At 38.2% G+C, this 25,587-nt stretch overlaps 1 protein-coding gene and 1 long non-coding RNA gene across 7 annotated transcripts in view; one reads left to right on the top strand and one right to left on the bottom strand.

Moving 5' to 3' along the window:
* Positions 1–3,250: 3,250 nt before the first annotated feature.
* Positions 3,251–9,422, bottom strand: LOC139079177 (uncharacterized). Its single transcript, XR_011532546.1, has 3 exons — positions 9,289–9,422; positions 4,208–4,323; positions 3,251–3,717 (listed from the first exon to the last, which is right to left on the bottom strand). It is a non-coding gene; the product is annotated as an uncharacterized lncRNA (long non-coding RNA).
* Positions 8,788–25,587, top strand: part of MTF2 (metal response element binding transcription factor 2) — a 69,456-nt gene continuing 52,656 nt past the window's right edge. Inside the window, exon 1 of one of the 6 annotated variants that reach the window (XM_008529282.2) lies at positions 8,788–10,071. In XM_008529282.2, the coding sequence (XP_008527504.1) occupies positions 10,067–10,071 (5 nt within the window). In that variant the 5' untranslated portion in view covers positions 8,788–10,066. The remainder of the gene's footprint in view (positions 10,072–25,587) is intronic. The other 5 variants (XM_070592637.1, XM_070592635.1, XM_070592638.1 and 2 more) reach the window with 5 other exon arrangements.

Raw genomic sequence — 25,587 nt, 5'->3', positions numbered from 1 at the left:
GTGTGTAATTACGCACTCATCTGTGTCACTATTTCATTAGTGCCTGGCCCCCCCTACCTCCACGCACCCATTGTGAACACCAGGAGGGCCAGTAATCCCAGTTCCTAGTACAATGGCTGACATATAATAGACACTCAATAATACTTTTATTAATAGATTTTAATTTTTAGAACAGTTTTAGGTTTGCAGAAAAATTGAACAGATAGTACAGAGGGTTATCATTTAATTCTCCTCTTCCTCCCCCCAGTATCCCCTACTATGTTGCTTTAGTGTGGCACATTTGTTAGTGTGGTACATTTGTTACAATTAATGAACCAATATTGAAATGTTATTATTAACTGTATTCCATAGATTACATTGTTTCATTCCTTGTGCTGTACAGTTCTATGAGTTTCGAAAGATGCAAAATGTCATGATCCACCATTATAGTATCATATAGTACAATTTCACCACCCTAAAAATCCCCTGTGCTCCTCCTGTTTCATTCATCTCTCTCTCTCCTCCCTAACCCCTGGCAACTACTGATCTTTTTACTGTCTTGATAATGTTGTCTTTTCCAGAATGTCATATTGTTGAACTCATACGGTATGTAGCCTTTTCAGACTGGTTTCTTTCACTTAGCAATATGCATTTAAGTTTCCTGCATGTTTTTTCATGGCTTCATAGCTCATTTCTTTTTGTCATTGAATAATACTCCACTGTTTTGATGTACCACAGTTTGTCCATTCACCTATTGAAGGACGTGTTGGTTGTTTCTAGTTCAGCTACAAATATGTACAACTTATATAAACGTCCATGTGCAAGTTTTTGTGGGGACATATTTATTTGGGTAAATACCTAAGAGTATGATTGCTGAATCATATGGTAAGACTATATCTAGCAAGAAACTGCCAAACCGTCTTCCAAAGTATCTGTACCATTCTCCAGCAATGATGAGAGTTCGTGTTTCTCTACATCTTCCTCAGCATTTGGTGTTGTCAGTATTTTGGATTTTAGCCATTCTAATAGGTGTGTAGTAGTATCTCATTGTATTAATAAGCAGTTCCCTAAAGATGTATGATTTGAGCATCTTTTCATATGTTTTATTTGCCATCTGTATATGTTCTTTGGTGAGGTGTCTGTTTAGGTCTTTTGTCCATTTTTAATCAGGTTGTTTGTTTTTTTATTGTTGAGCTTTAAGAGTTCTTTGTATATTTTGGATATAAGTCCAGATAGTTGTTTTGCAAATATTTTCTCCAAGTCCTTGGCTTTCTTTTCATTCTCTTAATGGTGTCCTTTGCAGAGCAAAATTAATTCTCATAAAGCTCAGCTTGTCAATTTTTTAATTCATGGAGCATGATTTTGGTGTTGCATCTAAAAACGAATTGCCAAACCCAAGTCACAAATTTTTCTCCTGTTATCTTCTGGAAGTTTTATAGTTTTGCATTGTACATTTCTGTTTACATGAATAGTATTTATTAAATAAATTAATGAAGTCTAATGGTAGTAGAAGTGGAACAGACAAGTTTAGGTGGGAAGAAAATTACTGGCTTTATAGATTTTGAAGGCATCAGTATAAAATTAACAGTTAAAACCCGTTGGGAACTCATCCAGAGAACTAAGTTGCCAGTTAAGAGATAGTTGAAACAGTTAGCTTGTCAGAAGGGCAGGATTCAGGTAGATCAAGGGCAAATAGGTTAGAAGAGAGACACAAGGATCTGATTCACCGATCAGAATTTCAGGCGAGGCTGTCCAGTACCCTGGAGAGCTCCCCAAAGAGCCCATGTTTTGACAGCCTGGGAGTTTTCGATTGCTCCTAGCTGACAGCTTCTAAATATTCTCATGGGTCACATGACCAGAAACCTATATCACTGCACTGTATATTTTTTTTTAACGGAAGATTAGTTCTGAGCTAACATCCGCCACCAATCCTCCTCTTTTTGCTGAGGAAGATTGGCCCTGAGCTAACATCTGTGCCCATCTTCCTCTACTTTTTATGTGGGACGTCTGCCACAGCATGGCTTGATAAGCGGTCTGGATGTCTGCGCCCAGGATCCGAACCTGTGAACCCTGGGGCACCGAAGCAGAGCATGCAAACTCAACCATTGTGTCACTGGGCCAACCCCAGTATGAGTTTTAAATAACCTTCTAAATATTACAAGAAAGAGAGAAAAATTAGGAAATGGAAACGTGAAGAACAAAAAAAATCTTACCTCATAGAGACAACCAATAACTACATTCATTCTTAACTGGTAATAATGGCAAAATGATATCTATAAATGGATCCTATTTATTCACTTCTGTCTTCCTTTGTCAGCAATCTTTCAAATACTCCAGTTTGATGTGTAAATTTTGTGAAATTAAATTTGATACCTAAAATTATGTATTTAAATATATTCTGCTTCAGTTATAATTACTATTTGTGCCAAGCCTTTGTCTCTGGCATAGGAAAGACAAGGAAGAACACGAGTGAAGCAAACTGGATTGAGTCCCAAGGCTTGATTAGGTGTGTAGTTTTCCATCTAATACCAGCCCTCTCCTTTCTTGACCTCCAGATGCATTTCCAGCTGCCTAGTGGACATACTCATTTTAATATTCCATGGGCACTTTAGACTCAACTTGCTCAGAACTTATTTTATTAGTTTTTCCCTTCAAATTGTTCCACATCTTTTATTTGCTGTCTTGGTTAATTTCAATACCAGTCACTTCTAGTCTTTGTTAAAATGAAGCAGGGATGAAAGAAAGGAAAGAGGGAAGAAGGAACAAAGAAACACAGTCATCACCTCTCATCTTACTCAAGACAGGAACCTTAACTATTATCCTTAAATCAATTCACTCTTTCACCTATCTCTTCCAGTGACTACCAAGTTTTGTTGATATCTCCTTCTAACTATCTTTGAAGTCTCTTCTTTACTCTCTGTTCAAGCTTTCACCCATTACTCACCTGGACAGTTGCAGTGGCCTCTTTATTTGCAGTATTTCTCCTCTTCAATCTAATTTCCACATCACTACCCGAGAGATATTTTTAAAGGATGGATTTATTTTAAAGCCTCTGATAGTTACCCTACTTCTATGTAGGATAGTGGTTAAAGAGTGGTCTCCAGAGTCAAATAAAACTAGATTAAAATCTGCGCTTACTGTTGTGTAACCCTGGACAATTTGCTTATCTCCTCTGTGTCTCAGTTGCTTCATCCGTAAAAGAGGAATTAATAATATCTTCTTCATAGGGTTGTTGGAAAGACGAAATAACATAAAGCACTTTTCACACAACTTGGCAGAGGGTAAACATTCAATAAACATTATTGTTATTATTATTATTATTAGAGAAGTTCAAATTTCATTGCATGTTAGTAGACTCAAAGTATTTTGGCGGCCCAGAATAGCACCTCGTTGTTTGGGGAAACACCTTCTCTCCAACTCCAATTATGTGCTTCTTGTGGTGGCAGCTAATAAAAGACTCCACTTCTTCGGCTACAGTGATGGGCATTGATCCAATTTTTGTTGAACAAAGTAGCTCATCCTCTTGGCTATAAGATTTGATCCAGGTTGGGCATATGACCCAAGCCTAGCCCATCAGAATACTTCCCTTGGATTCTTTTTTTTTTTTCACTAGAACTCTAAGGGTGGTGAGTGGGGATGGGAGAAGGAGGTAGAGGGGAAAAATTCCCCTTTCTTAACTGGTTCCTATAGTAAAAGGTAACCTTGCTGAAAGGTTTCCCGATAAATAGAGAAGGCCATCTGCAAAAGGAGGGAAAGAAAATGCCGTTCAGAGAGGAGCAGAAACAAGAGGGCAGGGGAAGGAGAGAGATATGGAGAATCCTTATATCTTTCTAGTCTCTATTTCTTTTTTCAGAAGGGTTTCTGCCCTTCCAAGGTTTGTTCAGGTTGCAGTCATGACCCTTGCAATCAAAAAACGTGTTGACTGATACCACTTGTCATATGAAATCTTTCATAACAAGACCCAATCACCTTTCTGTCCTTGTTTCTATCCTTCACACTAGGTTACACTAAATTTATTCTCATTCCTGGGATACATTACACCCTTTCACACCTCTATATATTTGTATTGTATCTTAATTACTTATTAATATCATTGTCTCCAGACTCTACTTTGTGGATATGTATTATTAATGCTCATATCCTGTCCTGAACAGTATACAGCACAGTTCTTCATGTACAGAACATATTTAATATTGTTAAATAAATGAATATCCATTTTAAAATTTACTTATATAAGGGCTGCTCTGTGGTCCAGATGTGTTTCCAGGAACAAGGATATAAAGAAGAACTCCTACCCTCAAGGAGCTTGCAGTTGAATCAGGGAAGTCAGACATGCAATAACTGCTGTAAGAGAAAAAATAAAGTACTCTTACACATATTATTTCATTTAGTCCATATGATAAAGCTTTAATGTTGATATTCTTATCCTCCCCATTGAGCCCACAAAGTAGCTCAGGCTGTGAGAGTTTAGGAAACTTGCCCAAGATCATTCAGTTAATGAAGTGACAGAGGCTGGCCAGCAACTGAGGTAATCTGTCCTTCAGAGTTCCTGCTTCTGCTACTCTGCTTCTCACTTCATGCTGTCTGTCTTACCTTGTCCACATCTTTAAATGCTCACTCGACAAACTAGCAGTGTGAAACAGATAAGAACGTTTATCTTTCTTTCTACTGGATAATTCTCTCTCTCTCTCTCATTTCCTTCTCCCCAAAATTAAATTTTGGTGACTTAATCTTCAAAAGCTTGTGTCATAAGCAGGGTATGCAGAGATGGGAATTGGAACCTACCTCTTGTGACTCTTGAGTGATTTGTTTTGACTGCATACACACTTCTCAATCACTCACTTTAAATTTTTGACTGCCAAGATGGCACTAATGTCACTTGATGACAGCACATGCTGTCTTCTGGGGTTGGTGTAAGGAGATGATTTGAAAAGACTGAGGAAGGTGCATGTGCTACAGGATCCAAGCTCTGGAGAAGCCGTGCACACTGCAGGAGGCTGCTGACAGTGCACTTTGGAATCAGGAAGGAAAACCACTTTATAAAGCATGGTCTCTCCAGCACCCTCCTCTGACAAAACTTAACATTCTGCCACCTGGTGAAGAAAAAGTATTTAAAAGGCTCATATCCATTGTCACAAAGTAAGTAATGAAGGGTGAATTTGGAAATGATCAGCAATAAACTGATAATGGGCACATTATATTTTAAGATGTATTATACAAGAGGTTTAAATTTGCTATATATACTTTTACAACAAATTACTGGGTTTAAAAGCAGTGTTCATGTTATATATGGCCACTTAAGCTTTGGATAAAAAGGAAAGGAATTTTAACAAATCCTTTTGATTATTGTGGAAACATTCATTTTTCTTTTGATGTTTCAGATTTATTTCCCTTTTCAGACTAATAAAAGCAAACTCTATGAGAACACAGAATGTTTTTCTTTAACCTCTCCGACTTGTCTGATTATTTGCATTTCTTCTTTTTTTCTTTAAGATTGGCACCTGAGCTAACAACTGTCGCCAATTTTTTTTTTCCTGCTTTTTCTCCCTAAATCCCCCCAGTAAATAGTTGTATACCTTAGTTGTGGGTCCTTCTAGTTGTGGCATGTGGGATGCCACCTCAGCATGGCCTGACAAGCAGTGCCATGTCCTCGCCCAGGGTCCAAACCAGCAAAACCCTGGGCCACCGAAGGGGAGTGCATGAACTTAATCACTTGGCCATGGGGCCAGCCCCTTGCATTTCTCTGCACAATGAACAATGCTAAAGGCCTTGTAGCCCTTTTCCACAAGAGAGTAACAGCCAGTAAGTGGGAGCTTGTAGGTTTATAAATATAGTATTTTATCACATACTCTGTGACTTTTCATTGATAAATTTTGAGAATTACCTAATGTTTTGAATATTCTGCTCAAATTTTCATATTTTTCATTTTTGGTTCTGATTATGGTAGGCAGTTCAATGGTATTACTGAGTTCTTATATATGCAGATATCTAGATTGTATCAGTCAGAGGAGACTAAAATATGCTGGGTGGCAGACAACTCCAAATTGCAGTGGCTTAAAACGCAACATAAGTTTATTTCTCCAATTGAATATCCATATGCAAAAAGATGAATATAGACCCATACCTTACAGTGTACACAAAAAATGAACTCAAAATGGATCATAGACTTAAATGGAAGAGCTAAACCTATAGAACTTTAGAAGAAAACATAATAGGAAATCTTGGTGCTCTTGGGTCAGGCAGAGTTCTTAGATATAACATCAAAAGCATATGGCATTAGCGGTCAGCCCCATGGCCCCATTGAGTCATTAAGTTTGCATGCTCCGCTTCAGTGGCCCGGGGTTTCAGTGGTTAGGATCCTGGGTGTGGACATGGCACCGCTCGTTAGGCCATGTTGAGGCAGTGTCCCACACAGCACAACCAGAGGCACTCACAACTAGAATATACAACTATGTACTGGGGGGCTTTGGGGAGAAGAAGGAAAAAACAAAAAAGAAGATTGGTAACAGATGTTAGCTCAGGTGGCAATCTTTTTTTTTTTTTTTAAAGCATATGGCATTATAAAAATGATAAATTGGATTTCATAAAAATTAAAAAACTTTTTGTGCTTCAAAAGACTCCACTAAAGAATGAAAAGATGAGCCATAGACTGGGAGAAAATATTTGCAAATTATGTATCTGATAAAGACTTGTACCAGGGGGCAGCCCAGTGGCACAGCAGTTAAGTGCGCATGTTCCACTTCGGTGGCCCGGGGTCCACTGGTTCAGATCCCGTGTGCGGACATGGCACCACTAGGCAAGCCATGCTGTGGTAGGCATCCCACATATAAAGTAGAGGAAGATGGGCATGGATGTTAGCTCGGGGCCAGTCTTCCTCAGCAAAAAGAGGAGGATTGGCGGCAGATGTTAGCTCAGGACTAATTTTCCTCAAAAAAAAAAAAAAAAAGCCTTGTACCCAAGATATATAAAGACCTCTTATAACTTGATAATAAGAAGACAAACAGCCCAGTTAAAAAATGGGTAAAATTTTTGAATATACACTTCACCAAAGAAGATATAAGAATGGCTAATAAGCACATGAAAAGATGCTCAACATCATTTGCCATTAGGGAAATACAAATTGAAACCACAGTGAGAAACCACTTCACTCCCACTGGAATGAGTAAAATCAAAACATAGACAATAACAAGTGTTGGTGTGGATATGGAGAAACTGGAACCCTCCCACATTGCTTGTACCTTGGAAAACAGTTTTGCAGTATCTTATAAAGTTAAACATAAATTTATCATACAACACAGTAGTTCCAATTTTAGGAATCTACCCAAGAAAAATAAAAATATCTACACAAAGACTTGTACACAAATGTTCACAGCAGCATTATTCCTAATAGCCAAAAATTGGAAGTAATCCAAATGTGCATCAACTGGTGAATGGAAACAAAATATGGTACATTGATACAATGGAGTACTATTCAGCAATATAAAGGAAAGAACTACTGATACATCGTACAACATGTATGAACCCCAAAATACTGTGCTGTGTGAAAGAAGCTAGACCGAAAGTCCACATATTGCCTGAGTCTATTTATATGAAAGGGCCACAAAAGGCAAATCTATAGAGATCGATAGCTTATTGCCTGGGCCTGGGAGTGGGAACAGGGACTGATTGCAAATGGGCATAATGAATATTTTTGGGGTGGTAGAAATGCTCTAAAACTGGATTGTGGTGGTGGTTCCACAACTCTCGTCTCTGCTTATTGTCATTTAGGGACCCAAAATGACAGATGTTCTCTCTCACACATGCTTCCATGATCGCCACAGCAGAGAGGAGGGGATGAGCATCTGCCTCTTAAAGATTTTCCTAGGAAGCGATACTTATCGTTTCCCCTCTTATTTTATTAGTAAAAGCAAGTTACATGGCGATGCCTAACGTCAAGGGTGCAAGAGAGTGCAATTTCACTATGTCTGGAAGAGAGGAGAAGCAGCATTTTTGTGAACAACCCCAGTGACTGTCACGGAAATAAATAACAACAATAAAGGCTACAGTTTACTCTGACTAGAGTTACTTTACTTTGTACTCCTGAGGGAATTGCTGACATTCGCCTCTTCTTAAAGTCCTAATCCGTTGCATGTTGCTTAGTTAACAGAAATTTCTAAGACCACAGCTACAGGTATTCTTTGTATTTTACTGTGACTCCCTCAGGGCCCTTGATTCTCGGAGCATCTGGTTTCCTTAAATTAAATGATTGCACTTTTACACTTGTATGTTCACACAGAAAAACAAGCTGCTGCTGCTGCTTCTTTTTTTTTTTTTAAGAGACAGGCATCACTGACTTCTCTAAGGCATAAGGGATTAGAACACTTTCTTGCGGCTAAAGAGGCCAAAAAGACCAGCAAGTGGAAATTATAGGAAGGCAGATTATACATCTATACAAGGAAGAATTTTCTAATTATTAGCGTTTCTGAAATTGAAATGACTGCTTCCGAGGGACGGAACCACTGAAGATGTTGAAGTTGAGGCTTGAGGACCACTTGAAACAACGAGAACTTACACCAAACATCCTCCCAAACTGCGCTTCTATGATTAGGCTGGGCTGCACAGCGAACACACCTGTTCGTGTCATATCTTTATCCATTTCTGGCCTGTATCTGTTTTTTTAAGTCAAAACTCTCCTCAACCAAAAGCGTGAAGGGCACTGAGGACGAATTTATGAGAAACTATGGTCTAAGAGAATTCAGAGAAAGTGAAACTTGAGAAGTAGCAGACAGAGTGAGGCTGTCGTTAAGAAGGCAGACTCAAAACGAGATTAGCACGATGAGCCAGGAGGAGCAAAGCAGTGGAGGGCGATGACTTAAATATTTAAAATACTGAATGGTGTGGATAAAACACGTTTATTTACCAAATCCTGAGATCACAGGCTGAGGAAACCTCTTTGGAAATATGAGCAAAGTGAGTTTAGTCCACAAGAGGTAATTTTTCAGAGAGAGAAACATGGTATTAACTATCCCTGTGATGTAATACGAGACAAAAATATAAAATGATTTTTAAAATATTTTGACAAAGTTACAAACAAAGGGACCACACGTGGCTACTAAGAGGAGCTGGGTTGCCTCGAAGTACAAGTCAAACGACAAGCATGCACTCTCCGTCTGTCACCTGGGACCCCTGTCGGCGCAGGATACTGGCAGGCTAAGGGTCTGCCCCAGGATGAAAAAGTTCTGTATTCCGAAAATCAACCACTTTCCACGGGATTATTCTCAGGTTTCATCACAATTAGGAAGGATGTGCAAAGAAGAGAAACAGAAAAACCTTTCATCGTCAGGGGAAAAAAGCCCGAAAGTCTTCTATATACGCAGTTCCTGATAAGAAGGAATTTGGGGCTGGACAGTAACCGCCGAACACAAGTTAATTCTGACATTCAGGGTCTCCTCCTCGCTGAAGGAAATTCGAAGAGCAGGCCTCAGGGTGAAGACAGAAGAAACGTGCTTCATCTAAGGTTTTCTCCCCGGAAAGGAAACCGGCGCGGCAAGATGTAGACAGCACTGTCCCACTTCTCAGGAAAAGAATACGCACAGGGAAGGCTGGACACGACCCTTCCCGTCAGGAGAGGGTCTGCAGCCGGACACCGGCGAGCCGCGCCGCAGCGCTCACCATTGTGTTAGCGCCGGCGGCGGAAGAACTGAGCCTCACCGCACAGTTAAAGAGTCCTTCTTTGTTCAGCTTCGGCCGGGGCCGCAGAGCGCGGTGTCCTTCCGCGCTCGCCGCGCAGTCCCCGCCCCCTCGCGGGTCTGGAGAGCTGCCATTCGGCATCGGAGTTGCTCCGCTCTCCCAGAATGCACCGGCAGTCCGCGGGAAACCAAAATGGCGAAGGGCTGTAGCGAAGTGAGCTGTGTTTGAGGCCGGTGTAAGGACGCTCACTCTATCCCCAACCCTTGTCCCCAGGACCTCGGTTTGTGCGTGTGTATGTGTGGGGTGCCTGGTGGGGCGGGTGCCCAGTAAGTGCTCGGACTCGCAGGGGAAGCGCCCACGGGGACATTATTGGTTGTTTTTTCCTGTATGAAGCGGTTGGCACCACTGAAGTGACCGAATGAGGTGAGAGACCTTGGCCTGGGAACCAGGCTCTTCCGGAGGAGGTGGGGGGGGCGGGGGAGGAAGAAAGGAAGCAAGTATAAAAGGGAAAGATGGAGGATCGAAGTGGGGGTGGGGGCTCCGGTATGTGTCTGTGGGTGTCTTGCATTTATGTATATATTGAAAAGAATGGATGGAAAGCAGTAGTCAGTTGGGTGTTGGAGAAAATAGGGACTAAAGGAGCGAGCAGAGCGTTGGGGAAGTCGTTTGGAGGAACAAAATGAAGCGTTGAGACGGGGAAGCTGTGTTTGGAGGGGCAGGAAGGAACCTGGGGGCGGGAGACGGTTGGAGGGGCAGGATGAACCTGGTGATGAGGGGGTGGGGAACCGAGGGGAGGAGCCGTTAGGAAATGGGGACTGATGGAGATGTGGGGAGCAGGGTGAAGGGGCTGCCTGGGGCCTTACAGGGCGCAAAGGGAAGTAGCAGCTTGGAACGGAGGGTGGTGGAATTGTATGAAATTGGAGTATGGGGGTAGATTAGAGTAAAAGGGCGGCATGGACTACTAGGATAAGGGGAATACTAAGTGGACCCGGGAGCAAACCCTAAAAGCTTAAAGGGAAGAAGTGAGAGGGCAAGTGTGAGATGGGGGAGAGGTACCTTATGTTTGGAGCGCACCACAAATCTGAGGCGATTGTTCTGTTTCATTTGATGTAACTCATATTCCCTCTCAGATGTAGATTTGTATTAGTGTATTCGTTTTTACAACTCACGTAGTTACGGTTTAAGGGATTTTAACTAATTTGCCAAAATATAACGTATTTTCTAGTGGTAGAACTCTTAACTCTGTTTTACAATCTGGTGTCCTTGGTGGCTAGAATTTTTCTTTGGAAGCAACTAGAGGGAAGAGATGGATTTATCGGGGTGATTTGACGATCAGTAAGGGTTAGTGAACAATGGGAAAAGGGGGTATGGAATGTTATTCTGTTCTCTGAAACATTTAACTTTGGTTAAAGATAGAACCCGTTTACTAATTCAAATATGAAAACCTAAGTAGGCCTATGTATAACATAAGAAAGCGCCATGTGAGGTCAGTACGCAACTAGAAATATGTAAATAGTGCCTGATTTAATTTGACTCCAGATGCTCCGGTAGTAGTAACTTTCTCCTTCAGATTGATTCCATGTGACCCTCCTGTATACCTTGCCTACAGTCTGTTTTCAATTTCTATGTTTTCATTCTCTTGAGAATTCCTTTTTTTGGCAGTGGATTGCAAAGACAGTGAATTTAAAAGTATTAAATATGGATAAAGTAAGGTGTACTTAAATTCTTAAGTGACCTTTCTAAGGTTTGAAAATGCTTTAAATGAAACCGTTTTGATTAACAGCTTTGGGTGCCCAAGTCCTTTTGGCAAGGGAAGAGTTGATTTTAAGTTTCTTAACACAGAGCATTCTATTCTTGATCTTTGGAATGTTATTCACACTTCAAGCATTTGCAGTGATAGTTTTAAGAGACAGTACCAGGTGAAGTTTTTGTTTTTGTTTTTTTAGGTTCTAAATGTGAAAATGTATTTGAATTCACATTTTAAATTTGCTCACCTTCAATTTTTTTTAAAGTGCTATAAATATTGTAAAATATTTGAATTAAGAGTGCACCTGTTTCCTGATATTGCATATTCATGTTAAAGGGCATTAACGGAAATCTATGCCTATCAGGATGAAATGCACACACAATTTTAGAGCTAGAAGTATAGAAATCATCTGGTTAAACTGTTTTTTTCCTAGATGAAACAGAATATAGTTAATAATCCGTTTAATTATGCCTGTTGCCTCAAAGCTCCGTTCGGAAAGGGGTTTTATTCTATGTATTTTGCTATGGGTCATAAACTCTTTGATATCATGGATTATAAATATACCTTTTCATTAGATCCTTGACTGAAAGGATAATTTGCTTTATTTATATTTCAGCATAAACTTTGCATCTGACTTTAGGAAACTGACAGTATAGTGGTAATCTATTTTAACACATGGGGAAATTTGCCTCTGAGAAGTTGCCATGACCGACATCTGTGGCTTGGTGATTCTGAAAGTTAAGTTTAACTGCTGTTTTAGTTAGTCTAAACTCCCATAAATGATATTTCTTGGTTAGTGTTTTTATGGTTGGTTTCCCCTGTTCTTCAGGATTTGTTTATTGCAGTAAAATACAGTGTAACAACCCTAAATTGGAACGTAAAAGGCTCCTGTGGGTGTCTTTTTATGTATTAGGGTAGTGCTGTCTAATAGAACTTTCTGCACTGATGATGTTGATCTGTATCTCCTCTATCCAGTGATAGCCAATAGCCACGTGTGGCTGTTGAACACAAGAAATGTAACTTGTGAGACTAAGGACTGAATTTATAACTTAATTTAATTCATTAAAACTAAAATTTAAATGGCCATATATAGCTAGTGGCTGCTGTATTGGACAGCACAGTGTTAGGGGTTATTGCATCTATTTATTAGGAATTGTCACATCCATTAACCTTGGAAACCACAGGAACCAAAGGCTGAGGATCTATTTTAGGACTAAGGAGATTGAAATTTTCTTCGTACATTGAAACTAAGAAGATTGAAATTTTCTTTGTACATTTTTAAGATGAAGTATTCTTCATTTTTGCCACACACCCTGTTTTCTGTCATGTCTCTGTTTTCATATAACATTGCAAAAGAATGGTGAAGGTAGCAAGTTCTCTGGTCTTTTTAATATTTAAGTTTCTGTTACCTTTGTCAAAAAACAAAAATGAATGTTAGGAAAGTTAGTTTACTTTGTTATTTTTAAAGAAATTTACATTGTTATTTTTACACATCAGTTAAGAAACTTTTTATTAAGGAAAATTTTGAACGTATACAAAGTGAACAGAATATTATAATGAACTTTTTTGTGTCCATGCTTGTTTCATCTGTACCTCTATCCACTCCCCAGTCCATTTCATTGTTTTAATTATTTTTTAAAGTAAAATTTAAATATATTGAAATGCACAAATCTTAACTGTACACTTTTTTAAATTATTTTTTTAACTTTTAATTTTTTTAAAGATTTTATTTTTCCTTTTTCTCCCCAAAGCCCCTTGGTACATAGTTGTATGTATATTTTTTTAGTTGTGGGTCCTTCTAGTTGTGGCATGTGGGATGCCACCTTAACATGGCTTGATGAGCAGTGCCATGTCAGCGCCCAGGATCCAAACTGGCAAAACTCTGGGTCGCCAAAGTGGAGTGCGAGAACTTAACCACTTGGCCATGGGGCTGGCTCCCTGTACACTTTTTAAATAATATCTTTATTGAGATATAATGCACAAATATTTATATGTACATAATTCACATGTACATACCCTTTTAAGGTACAATTCAGTGATTTTTAGGATATTCAGAAGTATGCAACCATCACCATTATCTAATTTCAGAACATTTTCATCACCCCAAAATGAAAATCTGTATCCATTAGCAGTCCCTCTCCATTTTTCCCTCCCCCTTCTGGCAAGCACTAACCTATTTTCTATGTTTATATTTTGCCTATCCTGGACATTTCATATAAACGGATTCATACAATTTGTGGCCTTTTGTGTCTAACGTCTTTCACGTAGCATAATGTTTTCAAGGTACATCCGTATCGTGGCATCTATCACTACTTCATTCCTTTTTTATGGCCAAAATATATTTCATTGTACAGATATACTACATTTTGTTGATCCATTCATCAGTTGATAGGCATTTGGGTTCCACTTTTTGGCTGTAATAAGTAGTGCTGCTGTGAACATTCATGTACGGGGTTTGTGTGGACATGTATTTCCATATTTTTTTGGGTACATATCTAGGAGTGGAACTGCTGGGTCGGATGATACCTCCCTGTTTAACATTTTGAGGAACTGCGGAACCATTTTCCAAGAATCTGCACCCTTTTACAGTCTCATCAGCAACTATGAGGGTTGCAGTTTCTCCACATCCTTGCCAACAGTTGTCTGTCATTTTGATTATAACCATCCTAGTGGATGAGCAGTGGTATCTCATTGTGGTTTTGATTTGTATTACCCTAATGGCTAATATTATTGAGCATTTTTTCCATGTAGTTATTGGTCTTTTGTATACTTTGTTTGGAGAACTGTCTATTCAGATCCTTTGTCCATTTTAAAGATTGGGAGGGGGCCTGGCCCTGTGGCCGAGTGTAAGTTCACGCCCTCTGCTTCAGGGGCCCAGGGTTTCACTGGTTCGAATCCTGGGCACAGACATGGCACTGCTCATCAGGCCATGCTGAGGTGGCATCACACATGCCACAACTAGAAGGACCCACAACTAAAATATATACAACTATGTACTGAGGGGATTTGGGGAGAAAAAAGAAAAATAAAATCTTTAAAAAAAAAAAAAAAGATTGGGAGAGTGGGCCCAGTGGTGTAGTGGTTAAGTTCGTGCACTCTTCTTCGGCAGCCCAGAGTTTGCCAGTTCGGATCCCGGCTGTGGCTCTACACACTGCTCATGAAGCCATGCTGAGGCGGTGTCCCCATACAAAATAGAGGAACATTGGCACAGATGTTAGCTCAGGGCCAATCTTCCTCACCAAACAAAAAGGAGGGGGTTATTTTTTATTGTTGTGTTGTAAGTGTTCTTTATATATTTTGGATACAAACTTCTTATCAGGTGCATGATTTGCAATTACTTTCTCCTGTTCTGTGGTTTGGTTTTTCACTGGATGGTGTCCTTTGAAGCACAAAAGCTTTTAATTTTGATGCAATCCAATTTATCTTTCTGTGTGGTTTTTTTTTTTTTTTTGGAAGGTTGGTCCTGAGCTAACATCTGTTGCTAATCTTCCTCTCTTTTTCTCCCCAAAGCCCCAGTACTTAGTGATATACTCTAGTTGTAGGTCATTCTAGTTCTTCTATGTCGGATGCCTCCACAGCATGGCTTGATGAGTGTGCATAGGTCTGTGCCCAGGATCTGAACTGGCAAACCCTAGGCCACTGAAGCGGAGTGCACAAACTTAACAATTTGGCCACGAGATTGGCCCCTGCTTGTCCTTTTGATGTCATATCTAAGAAACCGTTGCCTAATCCCAGTACAGTTTTGACAAATGGATATACCTGTGTAACTCATACCCTTGTTATGATATAGAATATTTCTCTCTTCCCAGAAAGCTCACATGTAGCCTTTCGCAGCCATCCCCTTTGCAACTATGGTTCTGATTTCTTTCAGTTTAGATTAATTTTGTCTAGAACTGCATATAAATGGAACTGTACAGTATGTATAGCAGTTAAAAATTTTAAAAATTTTACTTTATAAAGCTAGAACTGCAGTCTTAGTTTGAAAATCCCATTCTGCAAGGGATATTGTTGTAGTATTGGTTTAAGAGTCTTATCGTGACAATCCTGACCAATACTTTGTGTGATAAAAAGTTTTTTTTTTAATGGCTTATGAAGACAGTTCTCATATTTTGAATGGATAAAACTGAGTAAGGACTTAATGAGTATATACTTCCAAATGTTGCCTAAGATGAGGGTTTAAAAATTAGGGGAACAGGGCAATGTGAGGGATCCTTGTGGTGATGGAAACGATGGTATCTTGACTGTATTGACATTAATATTTTGGTTGTGATATTATTATAGTTTTCAAAAATGCTAACATTTGGGGAAACTGGGTAAAAGTTAACACAGAATCTATTATTTCTTACAGCTGCATATGAATCTACAATCCTCTCAAACTAAAATGTTGAATTAAAAAATAAACACTAAGTGGGGCCAGCCTGGTGGCGCAGTGCTTAAGTTTGCATTTTCAGCTTTGGCAGCCTGGGGTTCGCCAGTTCAGATCCTGGGTGTGGACCTGTGTGCTGCTTGTCAAGCCATGCTGTGGCAGTCATCCCACATATAAAGTAGAGGAAGATGGGCATGGATGTTAGCTCAGGGCCAGTCTTCCTCAGCAAAAAGAGGAGGATTGGCAGCAGTTAGCTCAGGGCTAATCTTCCTCAGCAGAAAAGAGAAGGATTGCCAGCAGATATTAGCTCAGGGATAATCTTCCTCAAAAAAAACCCCCCAAAACAAAAAACATTAAGGGAACAAAATGGACCAAAGCAGGCATAGCAAGAACAGGTTGAATTTGTGTGATTTCGGTCAGCCAGGTGCTAAAAACAAACTGAGGATGAACTTTTGTTTTTCTCTGCCCTTACCAGTGAAGTTTATACGCATTATAGTAAAAAACTGCAACTTTTTTGGTTGTGATGGAGAGCAGAGTGGGAAGATACAGTTGTCTAGTGGAAACTCCTGACTATATACTCAGAAGATTTGAGTCTGATTAATCTGCTAGCTCTGCAACAATTTTGGTTTCTTTACCTATAAAATGGAGATGTTACCTGCATGTGTTATTCACTGGATTGCTGGAAGGGTCAAGAAGGAAAATACAGGAAAAACTTTATAAACTCTAGGTGCAATATAGTTGTATAGTATTAATTTACAAAATGTTTTTCCAAAAGAGCTGTTATATAGAACAAGAGAGCCATGTATACCTATGATGAAGCCTATGCACTCAAAACACCCTGAACATCCTTCCTTCCAAGATAATGAGTATGTCTAATACTGCATGAATAATTTATTTTGCCCTCTTCATAATTATGAATTTTTTTTTAAGATTTTATTTTTTTCCTTTTTCTCCCCAAAGCCCCCCGCTACATAGTTGTATATTCTTCGTTGTGGGTCCTTCTAGTTGTGGCATGTGGGACGCTGCCTCAGTGTGGTTTGATGAGCAGTGCCATGTCCGCGCCCAGGATTCGAACCAACGAAACACTGGGCCGCCTGCAGCAGAGCGCGCGAACTTAACCACTCTGCCACCGGGCCAGCCCCCCATAATTATGATTTTAAACATGTTAACTGAACTGCTATTACCCTGTTGAGTATAATATATTTAGAAGTGTTACTGAACCAAATGTGTTTTAAAAACCATGTTTAGTTAAAGTCTGAAAAATTACTGGCCCTTGGTATTTTGGGATGTTTTATAAATTGCTGACCAGCCCTGATGGTTCTAATTGATGTTAGATAAATACCAGAATCACCTGTAGAGCTAAAAAACCAAAAACCCAAACCCAAACAAGACCAATTTTTTAGAACTCATAACCTAGAGATTCCAAACCCTTGGTTTGGTGTGGCCTTTTGTATATTTTTGTGTTTTAAAAATTTTTCCCACTTGATTTTTGCACCCAGCTTGTTAAGCAGTACTAGATTTTGTTCTAGGGTCAAGATTAGAAATTTACCAGTTATTTAAAATAGTAAGAGCTGTATGAAGGAAAGACTAATAATAGGCATGTTTTTCATACTTGATAAAGGAAAATATTTTAGTACTGTTTCCATCACACTCATACTTAAAATGTTTTAAATCGGGGATTAATAAAGTAGTTAATGGAACTTTATAGTCTGGGAACCTTGTGGACTGTTAGATGTTTTATAAAACTGAGTTTATAAGTGTTGTAAGATAGAGAATTCTCCTTTCAGGGAAGTGTTTAAGCTGAGGCTAGCTGATCATCTTATTTAGGAATGTTATAAGGAGAGATTTTTTTTCATTAGCTGGGAAGTAAATGGCCATGTAGGTGCTTTCTAAAACTAAAATAGGAGTCTAGATTGTAATGAAAACAGTGGCACTATTTTTCCTTTAGGTTAATGATGAGATTCATCAGGAAGGATAGAATCCTTCCCAAAGTCGGGTTTCTCCTGAGTGTATTTTTTCTGTTTTTCTCTCGGTCTCACAGTCTTTTTCACTTTCGACAGTTGTCTGAATCCATCTTTTAGATTTTTCTTTCTCAGAAACAGGCTGAGAATATGATGTTATCACCTGAACTTTTTTTTTTTTTTTGCTGAGGAAGATTTTCTCTGAGCTAATGTCTGTGCCAGTCTTCCTCTACTTTGTACGTGGGTCGCCACCTCGGTATGGCTAACGAGTGTTGTAGGTCTGTGCTGGGGATCCAAACCTGCGATCCTGGGCCACTGAAGAGGAGTGCACCAAACTTAACCACTAGGCCGTGGGGCTGGCCCGTTCAATTTTTTGTTTTATTGCTGCTCATTAGAGAGGAACAAACAAAAGTGATTATTTACAAAGATTTAAAAAAAATTAGAACATTCTTATAGTATTCCCTGGTGCAGTGATTCTCAAACTTTTTGGTCTCATGACCCCTTTATGTTCTTAATTATTGAGGACCCCGAGAACTTTTATGTGGGTTATCTCTATCAATATTTACTGTTTTAGAAATTGAAACTGAGAAAATTTAAAAACAAGAATATGTATATGCACATACCCTTAGTCTTAAGAGTGAAATCATCATGTATTATTTAGCTTCTGGAAAATTCCTCTCTACACTGTGGGTGAATGAGAATGAAAAAGGCAGGTAATGTCTTAATATTATTTTGAGACTAGCTATTGCCTTGTAGACCCCCAGGTACCATACCTTGAGACCTGCTAGTCTAGTCCACTGTTTCTTTAGGGAGTTAGGGTTGTTTTGTGCATTGCAGGGTGTTTAGCAGATCTTTTTTGTCTCTTCATAGAAAAAATTTGAGGCTCTCAGATGTCAACTGCTTCCTCTTCCTATCTTCACATCTACCAGCTTAACTATAAATGCATCCATCCTCACATGAGAAGAAATGTGCCTTCTCTGATTCAGGGCTAGTCTTTCCTTTATACTTAAGATTCTATTTCTCTGACTTGTGTTTTCAGTTACCTTTTGATACCTTCCTTTCATATTAGGAACATGGTCAAGACTTTTCATATTTAAAAACATAGAAAAACCTATTTACCTTAGACCTTGTATCCTCATCTATATGTATGTAGCCTTTTTTCCTTTGCATAGCCAAGCCCTTTGAAAAAATAGTTTCAGCTTCTTCAGCTTCCACTCAAAGTTTTATTTTTATATACGTGTACTTATTGTAGAAAATTTAAATATTAAACAACTTTAAAAAGTAATCTGTATGACCTAGACAGCTACTAAAAATGTTTTTGTCTAGTCTCATTGTCTTATTTCTAAGCATATTTTTCGTTTATGTTAAATACTTCAAAATTTCCTGTAGTGGAATAATGCATGTATTTGACTAAAAATATCAGAATACAGAAGGAGGAGTGTTTAAAATGAAAAGCTGTAGACTTCAGGCCTCCTGAGTCCTGCTTTGAGAGGGAATCACTTTAATTTTTACGTGTTATATTCTTCTGATCATTACCTCCATAATGGTAAATAATACTTCTGCACTACTATTTGATGCATTTACTTTAGACATCGTGCTGTATCAAGGCTTTCCTGCTGTGATAAAGATTCAGGTCACTTATGCCCTATGTTTCTTTTGCCCTTTCCAATTTTTGGGTTTTCTATTGATTAGTTCTGTAACTTTAAACTTAAACCTTTCTTCTTATTCCATCAACTCTAGAGTTTATTTCTCCACTTTGTAAGGTATTATTAAAGTCTCTACCTTTACCTTCGTTTCTCTTCCTCCTTCCACCTCTCAGTTTTTGTTGTCTTTACTTTGCTTTTATATTTTTAACTTGATAACATTTCATATTCTGTTCTTAACCATAATTATCTGTGCTTTGTTTATAGGTTGCTTCTAAAGTTGAAAGTTAATAAACAGCTTTTATATTATTTTAACCAAGTAATGTTATTCTCTGCAGAGCTATATAGTACCATGATTACAGTTTCTTCCTTGTAACATTTTTTCCCTTAAAATTTCTGACACTTTTTAATGTTTTCTCTGCCTTCGTTTTATCTGTAAATTTTTCTAGTGTCTTATACTGTCTAGTTTGTTAAATCCTCCTTTTCCCTTAAACATTTCTCTGGGAGCTCTCTTTCCTTTTGCTCCAGTCCAGACTGATTGCTCTCTAGGTCTTTTTCATGGCTTTCATTCTGGGATTTCTCTATGTTGTTCTCTTGGGTTGGATGCAGTATTTCCTGCATCTCATGTTTTTTCTTTCTTGGGGGATATTTCCTCATTTTGCTGGAGCCAAATCCTAAAATTTTGGCTTAAGATCTTAAAATTTATTTTATATGCCTCCATTTAAAAAAATTTAGTTTGGTTGGTGTAGGCTTCTAGTTTGAATATTACTTTTCTTAACAATTTTGAGGCATTGTCTCATTGTCTTCTGGAATCTAGTGTTGCTCTTAAGAAGTCTAATTCTAAGTCTGTTTCTTATTCTTTTGTGGGTAACTTGATTTTTCTCTTTGGAAGCTTATGGGGTCTTCTATTTTCAGTGTTATGCATTTCAGGTGAATTTAGGGTTTTTAAAAATCAGCACTTTGGGGGCTGGCCCCCTTGGCTGAGTGGTTAAGTTAGTGCGCTCCGCTGCAGGCGGCCCACTGTTTCGTTGGTTCGAATCCTGGGCGCGGACATGGCACTGCTCATCAAACCACGCTGAGGCAGCATCCCACATGCCACAACTAGAAGGACCCACAACGAAGAATATACAACTATGTAGCGGGGGGCTTTGGGGAGAAAAAGGAAAAAAATAAAATCTTTAAAAAAAAAATCAGTACTTTGAAAGTCCTATTGTTTTGACAATTCCTATCTCCTTTCAGCCCTGGGAAATTGTCTTTTGTTATTATGTAAAAAATAATTTTCCCTCTCACCTGTTAGAATGGCTATTATCAAAAAAAAAAAAAAAAGTGTTGATGAGGATGTGGTGAAAAGGGAACCCTTGTGCACTGTTGGCGGGCATGTAAGTTGGTACAACCACTATGGAAAACAGTATGGAGATTCCTCAAAAAATTAAAAAGGAACTACCATATGATCCAGCCATTCCTTCTGGGTATTTATGAAAACACTAACTTGAAAACATATATGCACCCCCATGTTCATTGCAGCATTATTTACAATAGCGAAGATATGGAAACTTAAGTGTCCATCAGTGGATGAATGGATAAATAAGATGTGCATATGTATACAATGGAATATTATTCAGTTATAAAAAAGAATGAAATCTTGCCATATGCAGCAACATGGATGGGCCTTGAAGGCAGCATGCTAAGTGAAATAAGTCCGACAGAGAAAGACAAATACTGTCTTATCTCACTTATGTATAGAATCTAAAACAACAACAACAAAAAACCAAGCTCATAGATACAGAAAACACATTGGTGGTTGCCAGAGGTGGGGGTGGGCAAAATGGGTAAAGGGGGTCAAAAGGTACAAACTTCTAGTTATAAAATAAATAAGTCACAGGGATGTAATGTACAGCATGGTGGCTATAGTTAATAATACTGTATTGCATATTTGAAAGTTGCTAAGAGTGTACATCTTAAAAGTTCTCATCATAAGAAAAAATTTTGTAACTATGGTGATGGATGTTAACAAGATTTATTTTGCTCATATTGCAGTATATCAAAATATTGAATCATTGTATTGTACACCTAAAACCAATAGTATAATGTTATACATCAATTATATCCCAAAAAATAATATTAACTAGCAAAAATAAATAAAAAGATGCTATAGAAATGTATTTCTAGATGTGGAAAGATGTTCCTAATATATTGTTAAATAAAAAAAGCATGTTACAGAGCAGTATGCAAAGTAGACCTAAGTTTTGTAAATGAAAATATGCAGATGGATCAAAAAATAATAATTTTCTCCTCTGCATTATCTCTTTGTTGAAGTCTTCTTTTATATTTTCCATCTTGATCATTCATGCCCCCCAACCCCTGTAATCTGGGGACATTTTCATTGACTTACCTTTCCAGTTCAATTAAAATTTTTTTTCGTGTTTTTAATTTCCAGGAGCTCATTCTTGGACTCTGTTCCTTTTTCGCATCATCATGTTTTTAATTTATGGATGCAATAGATCCTTGAATTTCTTTATATATATTAATTGTACTTTAGTTTTTAAAATTCTGTGCTGTTCGCTGTGTTACTTCCTTTGGAGTCTGTTTTCTTGGGCTTTGTCTTTTATATTGTAGTTTTTCAATTTTTGTTAGATCAGAAGTCAGCACATGCTTGGGTGCATGGATTAATTTAGGATGAAGTGTGGGGAGCTAGCTGCCTTTTGTTTCCTATGATGCCAAAATGTGAAAGGTTTTACTTTGGGGCACCAGTACTCATTCACCCTTAGTTGTTTTCACACACTTGCCTTGTGAGTTGAGCTGTCATTTTTCTTCCTTCCTTCTCCCTCAGGGCCAGCTGCTGGTCATACTAATGATCGTTTAGATGTGCAGGAAGCAGCCAGTTCTTGAGATGCTGCTCAAGAATGGTGGTATCTCAGGAACATGGGGAGATACATTTAAAAATAGCCCCCACCTCAAAAAAAGGGAGAAGGGGAGGAAATGAAAGAGACCTAATGCTGTAGTGAGTTGCTGTTGTTAATGGGGATTTTCAGGAGCATGGGCCAAGGTGGAAAAAAAGATTGAGACATACTTGTTTATAAGTTCCAAACATGACAGATAAAACCCTTTATGGTCTGTTTCTTGATAACTTCATCTCACAAGATAAGGAGGAATAGTGAATTAATTGTGATTGAAATATTGGGGAGTAGGAATGAGGATTGTATGAGGTAGACTAACTTGTGAAAGCATCTTATATTTTGAAGGGTTTTAGACTTTATTTTGACTAATGTTTTTCCTAAACGTAAGAATTTTGTTGCCAGCACTCTTTCTTTCTTTTTTTTTTTCCGAGGAAGATTAGCCCTTAGCTAACTACTGCCAATCCTCCTCTTTTTGCTCAGGAAGACTGGCCTGAGCTAACATCCATGCCTATCTTCCTCTACTTTATATGTGGGACGCCTACCACAGCATGGCTTTTACCAAGCGGTGCCATGTCTGCACCCAGGATCCGAACCGGCGAACCACAGGCTGCCAAGAAGTGGAACGTGCGAACTTAAACCGCTGCGCCACTGGGCCGGCCCCTATTTCTTGCCTAAGTATATCTGAGTATCATCTCTATTGTTATTTACTTACTGTTTTTCTCTATCTTAACTTCAACTCATTTAGCTTTATTCTAAGCAATAACTGTGAGTTTAGGATTAAATATATTTTTAATACACATTAAAATAATTACATAAAATGAAAAATGTCTTTTCCTGCTCAGGTACTGGATACAGCTCTCTAGGAAACACTATATTTCATCAAATATAAGATGCCATCAGTTGCAAAATGTACCATTATTTGATGTATCACTAAGAAAGAAAAAGCCCTGTTAATTAAGCTGGGACACGATAGTTGACATATAGAATTTTTATTTTATGCTGATTGAAAGACAGCTTTTATCTGTCATTCTTGTATAAACATAAAAAGGAAAGTATAAACGTAAGTACATTGGGTTAAGGTACTCCCAAGACTTCTTCCTGGTAAAAGTCTGCTTCTTTTGAATCACTTAAAAAAAAACAGCTTTCTTGAGAATTTCATATGCCATTATAACTCACCCTTTTAAAGTATACAAAGGTGTTTTTTTTCTAATTCATAGAGTGTGTAATCATCACCAGTGTCTAATTTTAGAATATTTTATTACCCCAAAAAGAAACCCCATACCAATTAACATTGGCTCCTCATTGCCTCTCTCCTTTCCCTCTAGCCCTTGACAACCACTAATCTACTTTCTGTGTTTCTATTTTGTCTATCTTGAACATTTCGTTTAAATGAGATCATACAATTTGTGGCCTTTTGTGTCTAACATCTTTCACGTAGCATAATGTTTTCAAGGTACATCCGTATCGTGGCATCTATCACTACTTCATTCCTTTTTTATGGCCAAAATATATTTCATTGTACAGATATACTACATTTTGTTGATCCATTCATCAATTGATAGGCATTTGGGTTCCACTTTTTGGCTGTAATAAGTAGTGCTGCTGTGAACATTCGTGTACAGGGTTTGTGTGGACATGTATTTCCATATTTTTTTGGGTACATATCTAGGAGTGGAACTGCTGGCTCGGATGATACCTCCCTGTTTAACATTTTGAGGAACTGTGGAACCATTTTCTAAGAACCTGCATCCTTTTACAGTCTCATCAGCAACTATGGGGGTTGCAGTTTCTCCACATCCTTGCCAACAGTTGTCTGTCATTTTGATTATAACCATCCTAGTGGGTGAGCAGTGGTATCTCATTGTGGTTTTGATTTGCATTACCCTAATGGCTAATATTATTGAGCATTTTTTCCATGTAGTTATTGGTCTTTTGTATACTTTGTTTGGAGAACTGTCTATTCAGATCCTTTGCCCATTTTAAAAATTGGATAATTTCTCTTTTTATTGTTAAGTTGTAAGTGTTCTTTATATATTTTGGATACAAGTCTTTTATCAGGTGTATGATTTGCAATTATTTTCTCCCGTTCTGTGGGTTGTCTTTTCATTTGATGATGTCCTTTGAAGCACAAAAGTTTTTAATTTTGATGCAGTCCAATTTATCTTTCTTTTGTTTGTGCTTTTGATGTCATATCTAAGAAAACATTGCCTAACACAGGGTCACAAAGATTTACTCCTATGCCTTTTTGTAGGAATTATATAGTTTTAGCTCTTACATTTAGTCTGTAATTTCATTTTGAGTTAATTTTTGTATGTAGTGTGAGGTAGGTGTCCAGCTTCATTCTCTTGTGTGTGAATACAGTTTGCCAGAACCTTTTGTTAAAAAGACTCTTCTTGGGGCCAGCTCCGTGGCCGAGTGGTTAAGTTCGCGTGCTCCGCTGCGGCGCCCCAGGGTTCGGATCCTGGGCGCGGACATGGCACCGCTCGTTAGGTCATGTTGAGGCGGCGTCCCACATCCCACAACTAGAAGGACCTGCAACTAAGATATACAACTGTGTACAGAGGGGGTTTGGGGAGATAAAGCAGGAAAAAAAAAAAAGATTGGCAACAGTTGTTAGTTCAGGTGCCAATCTTTTTAAAAAAAAAAAAAAGACTCCTCTTTCCCATTCAGTTGTTTTGACAATCTTTTCAAAGATCAATTGGCCATAAGTTTAAGGGTTTGTTTCTGGATTCTCGGTTTTATTCCATTTATTTATATGTCCTTATGTCTGCATCATAATGTCTTGATTACTGTTGATTTGTATTACGTTTTGAAATCAAGACTATTGAGTCCTTCAGTTTTGTTCTTCTTTTTCAAAGTTATTTGGGTATTCTGGATCCTGTATGAATTTTAGGATCAGTCTGTTAATTTCTGCAAAAAAGGCAGTTAGGATTTTGATAGATATTGCGTTAAATCTGTAGATTGATTTGGGAAATATTGCTATGTTAGCAATGTTAATATCCATGAACGTGGCATGTCTTTCTAATCATATAGGTCTTATTTAGTTTTTTTCTCTGTTATGTAGTTTTCATTATACAAGCCTTATACTTTTTGTTAAATTTACTCTTAAGGGTTTTGTTCTTTTAGCTGCTATTGCAAATAGAATTTTTTCCCGTAATTTCATTTTCGGATTTTCATTGCTATTATATAGAAACACGATTGATTTTTGTATATTAATCTTGTACTCTGCAACCTTGCAGAACTAGTTTATTGGTTCTAATAGTTTTTCGGTGTGTATGGATTCTCAATCACTTTTTGAGTTTTATAGCACAGTTTTTCCTCACGG

The sequence above is a fragment of the Equus przewalskii genome, chromosome 24 (assembly GCF_037783145.1).
Source record: "Equus przewalskii isolate Varuska chromosome 24, EquPr2, whole genome shotgun sequence".
Taxonomy (NCBI): domain Eukaryota; kingdom Metazoa; phylum Chordata; class Mammalia; order Perissodactyla; family Equidae; genus Equus; species Equus przewalskii.
This window is presented reverse-complemented; position numbering and strand designations above follow the sequence as displayed.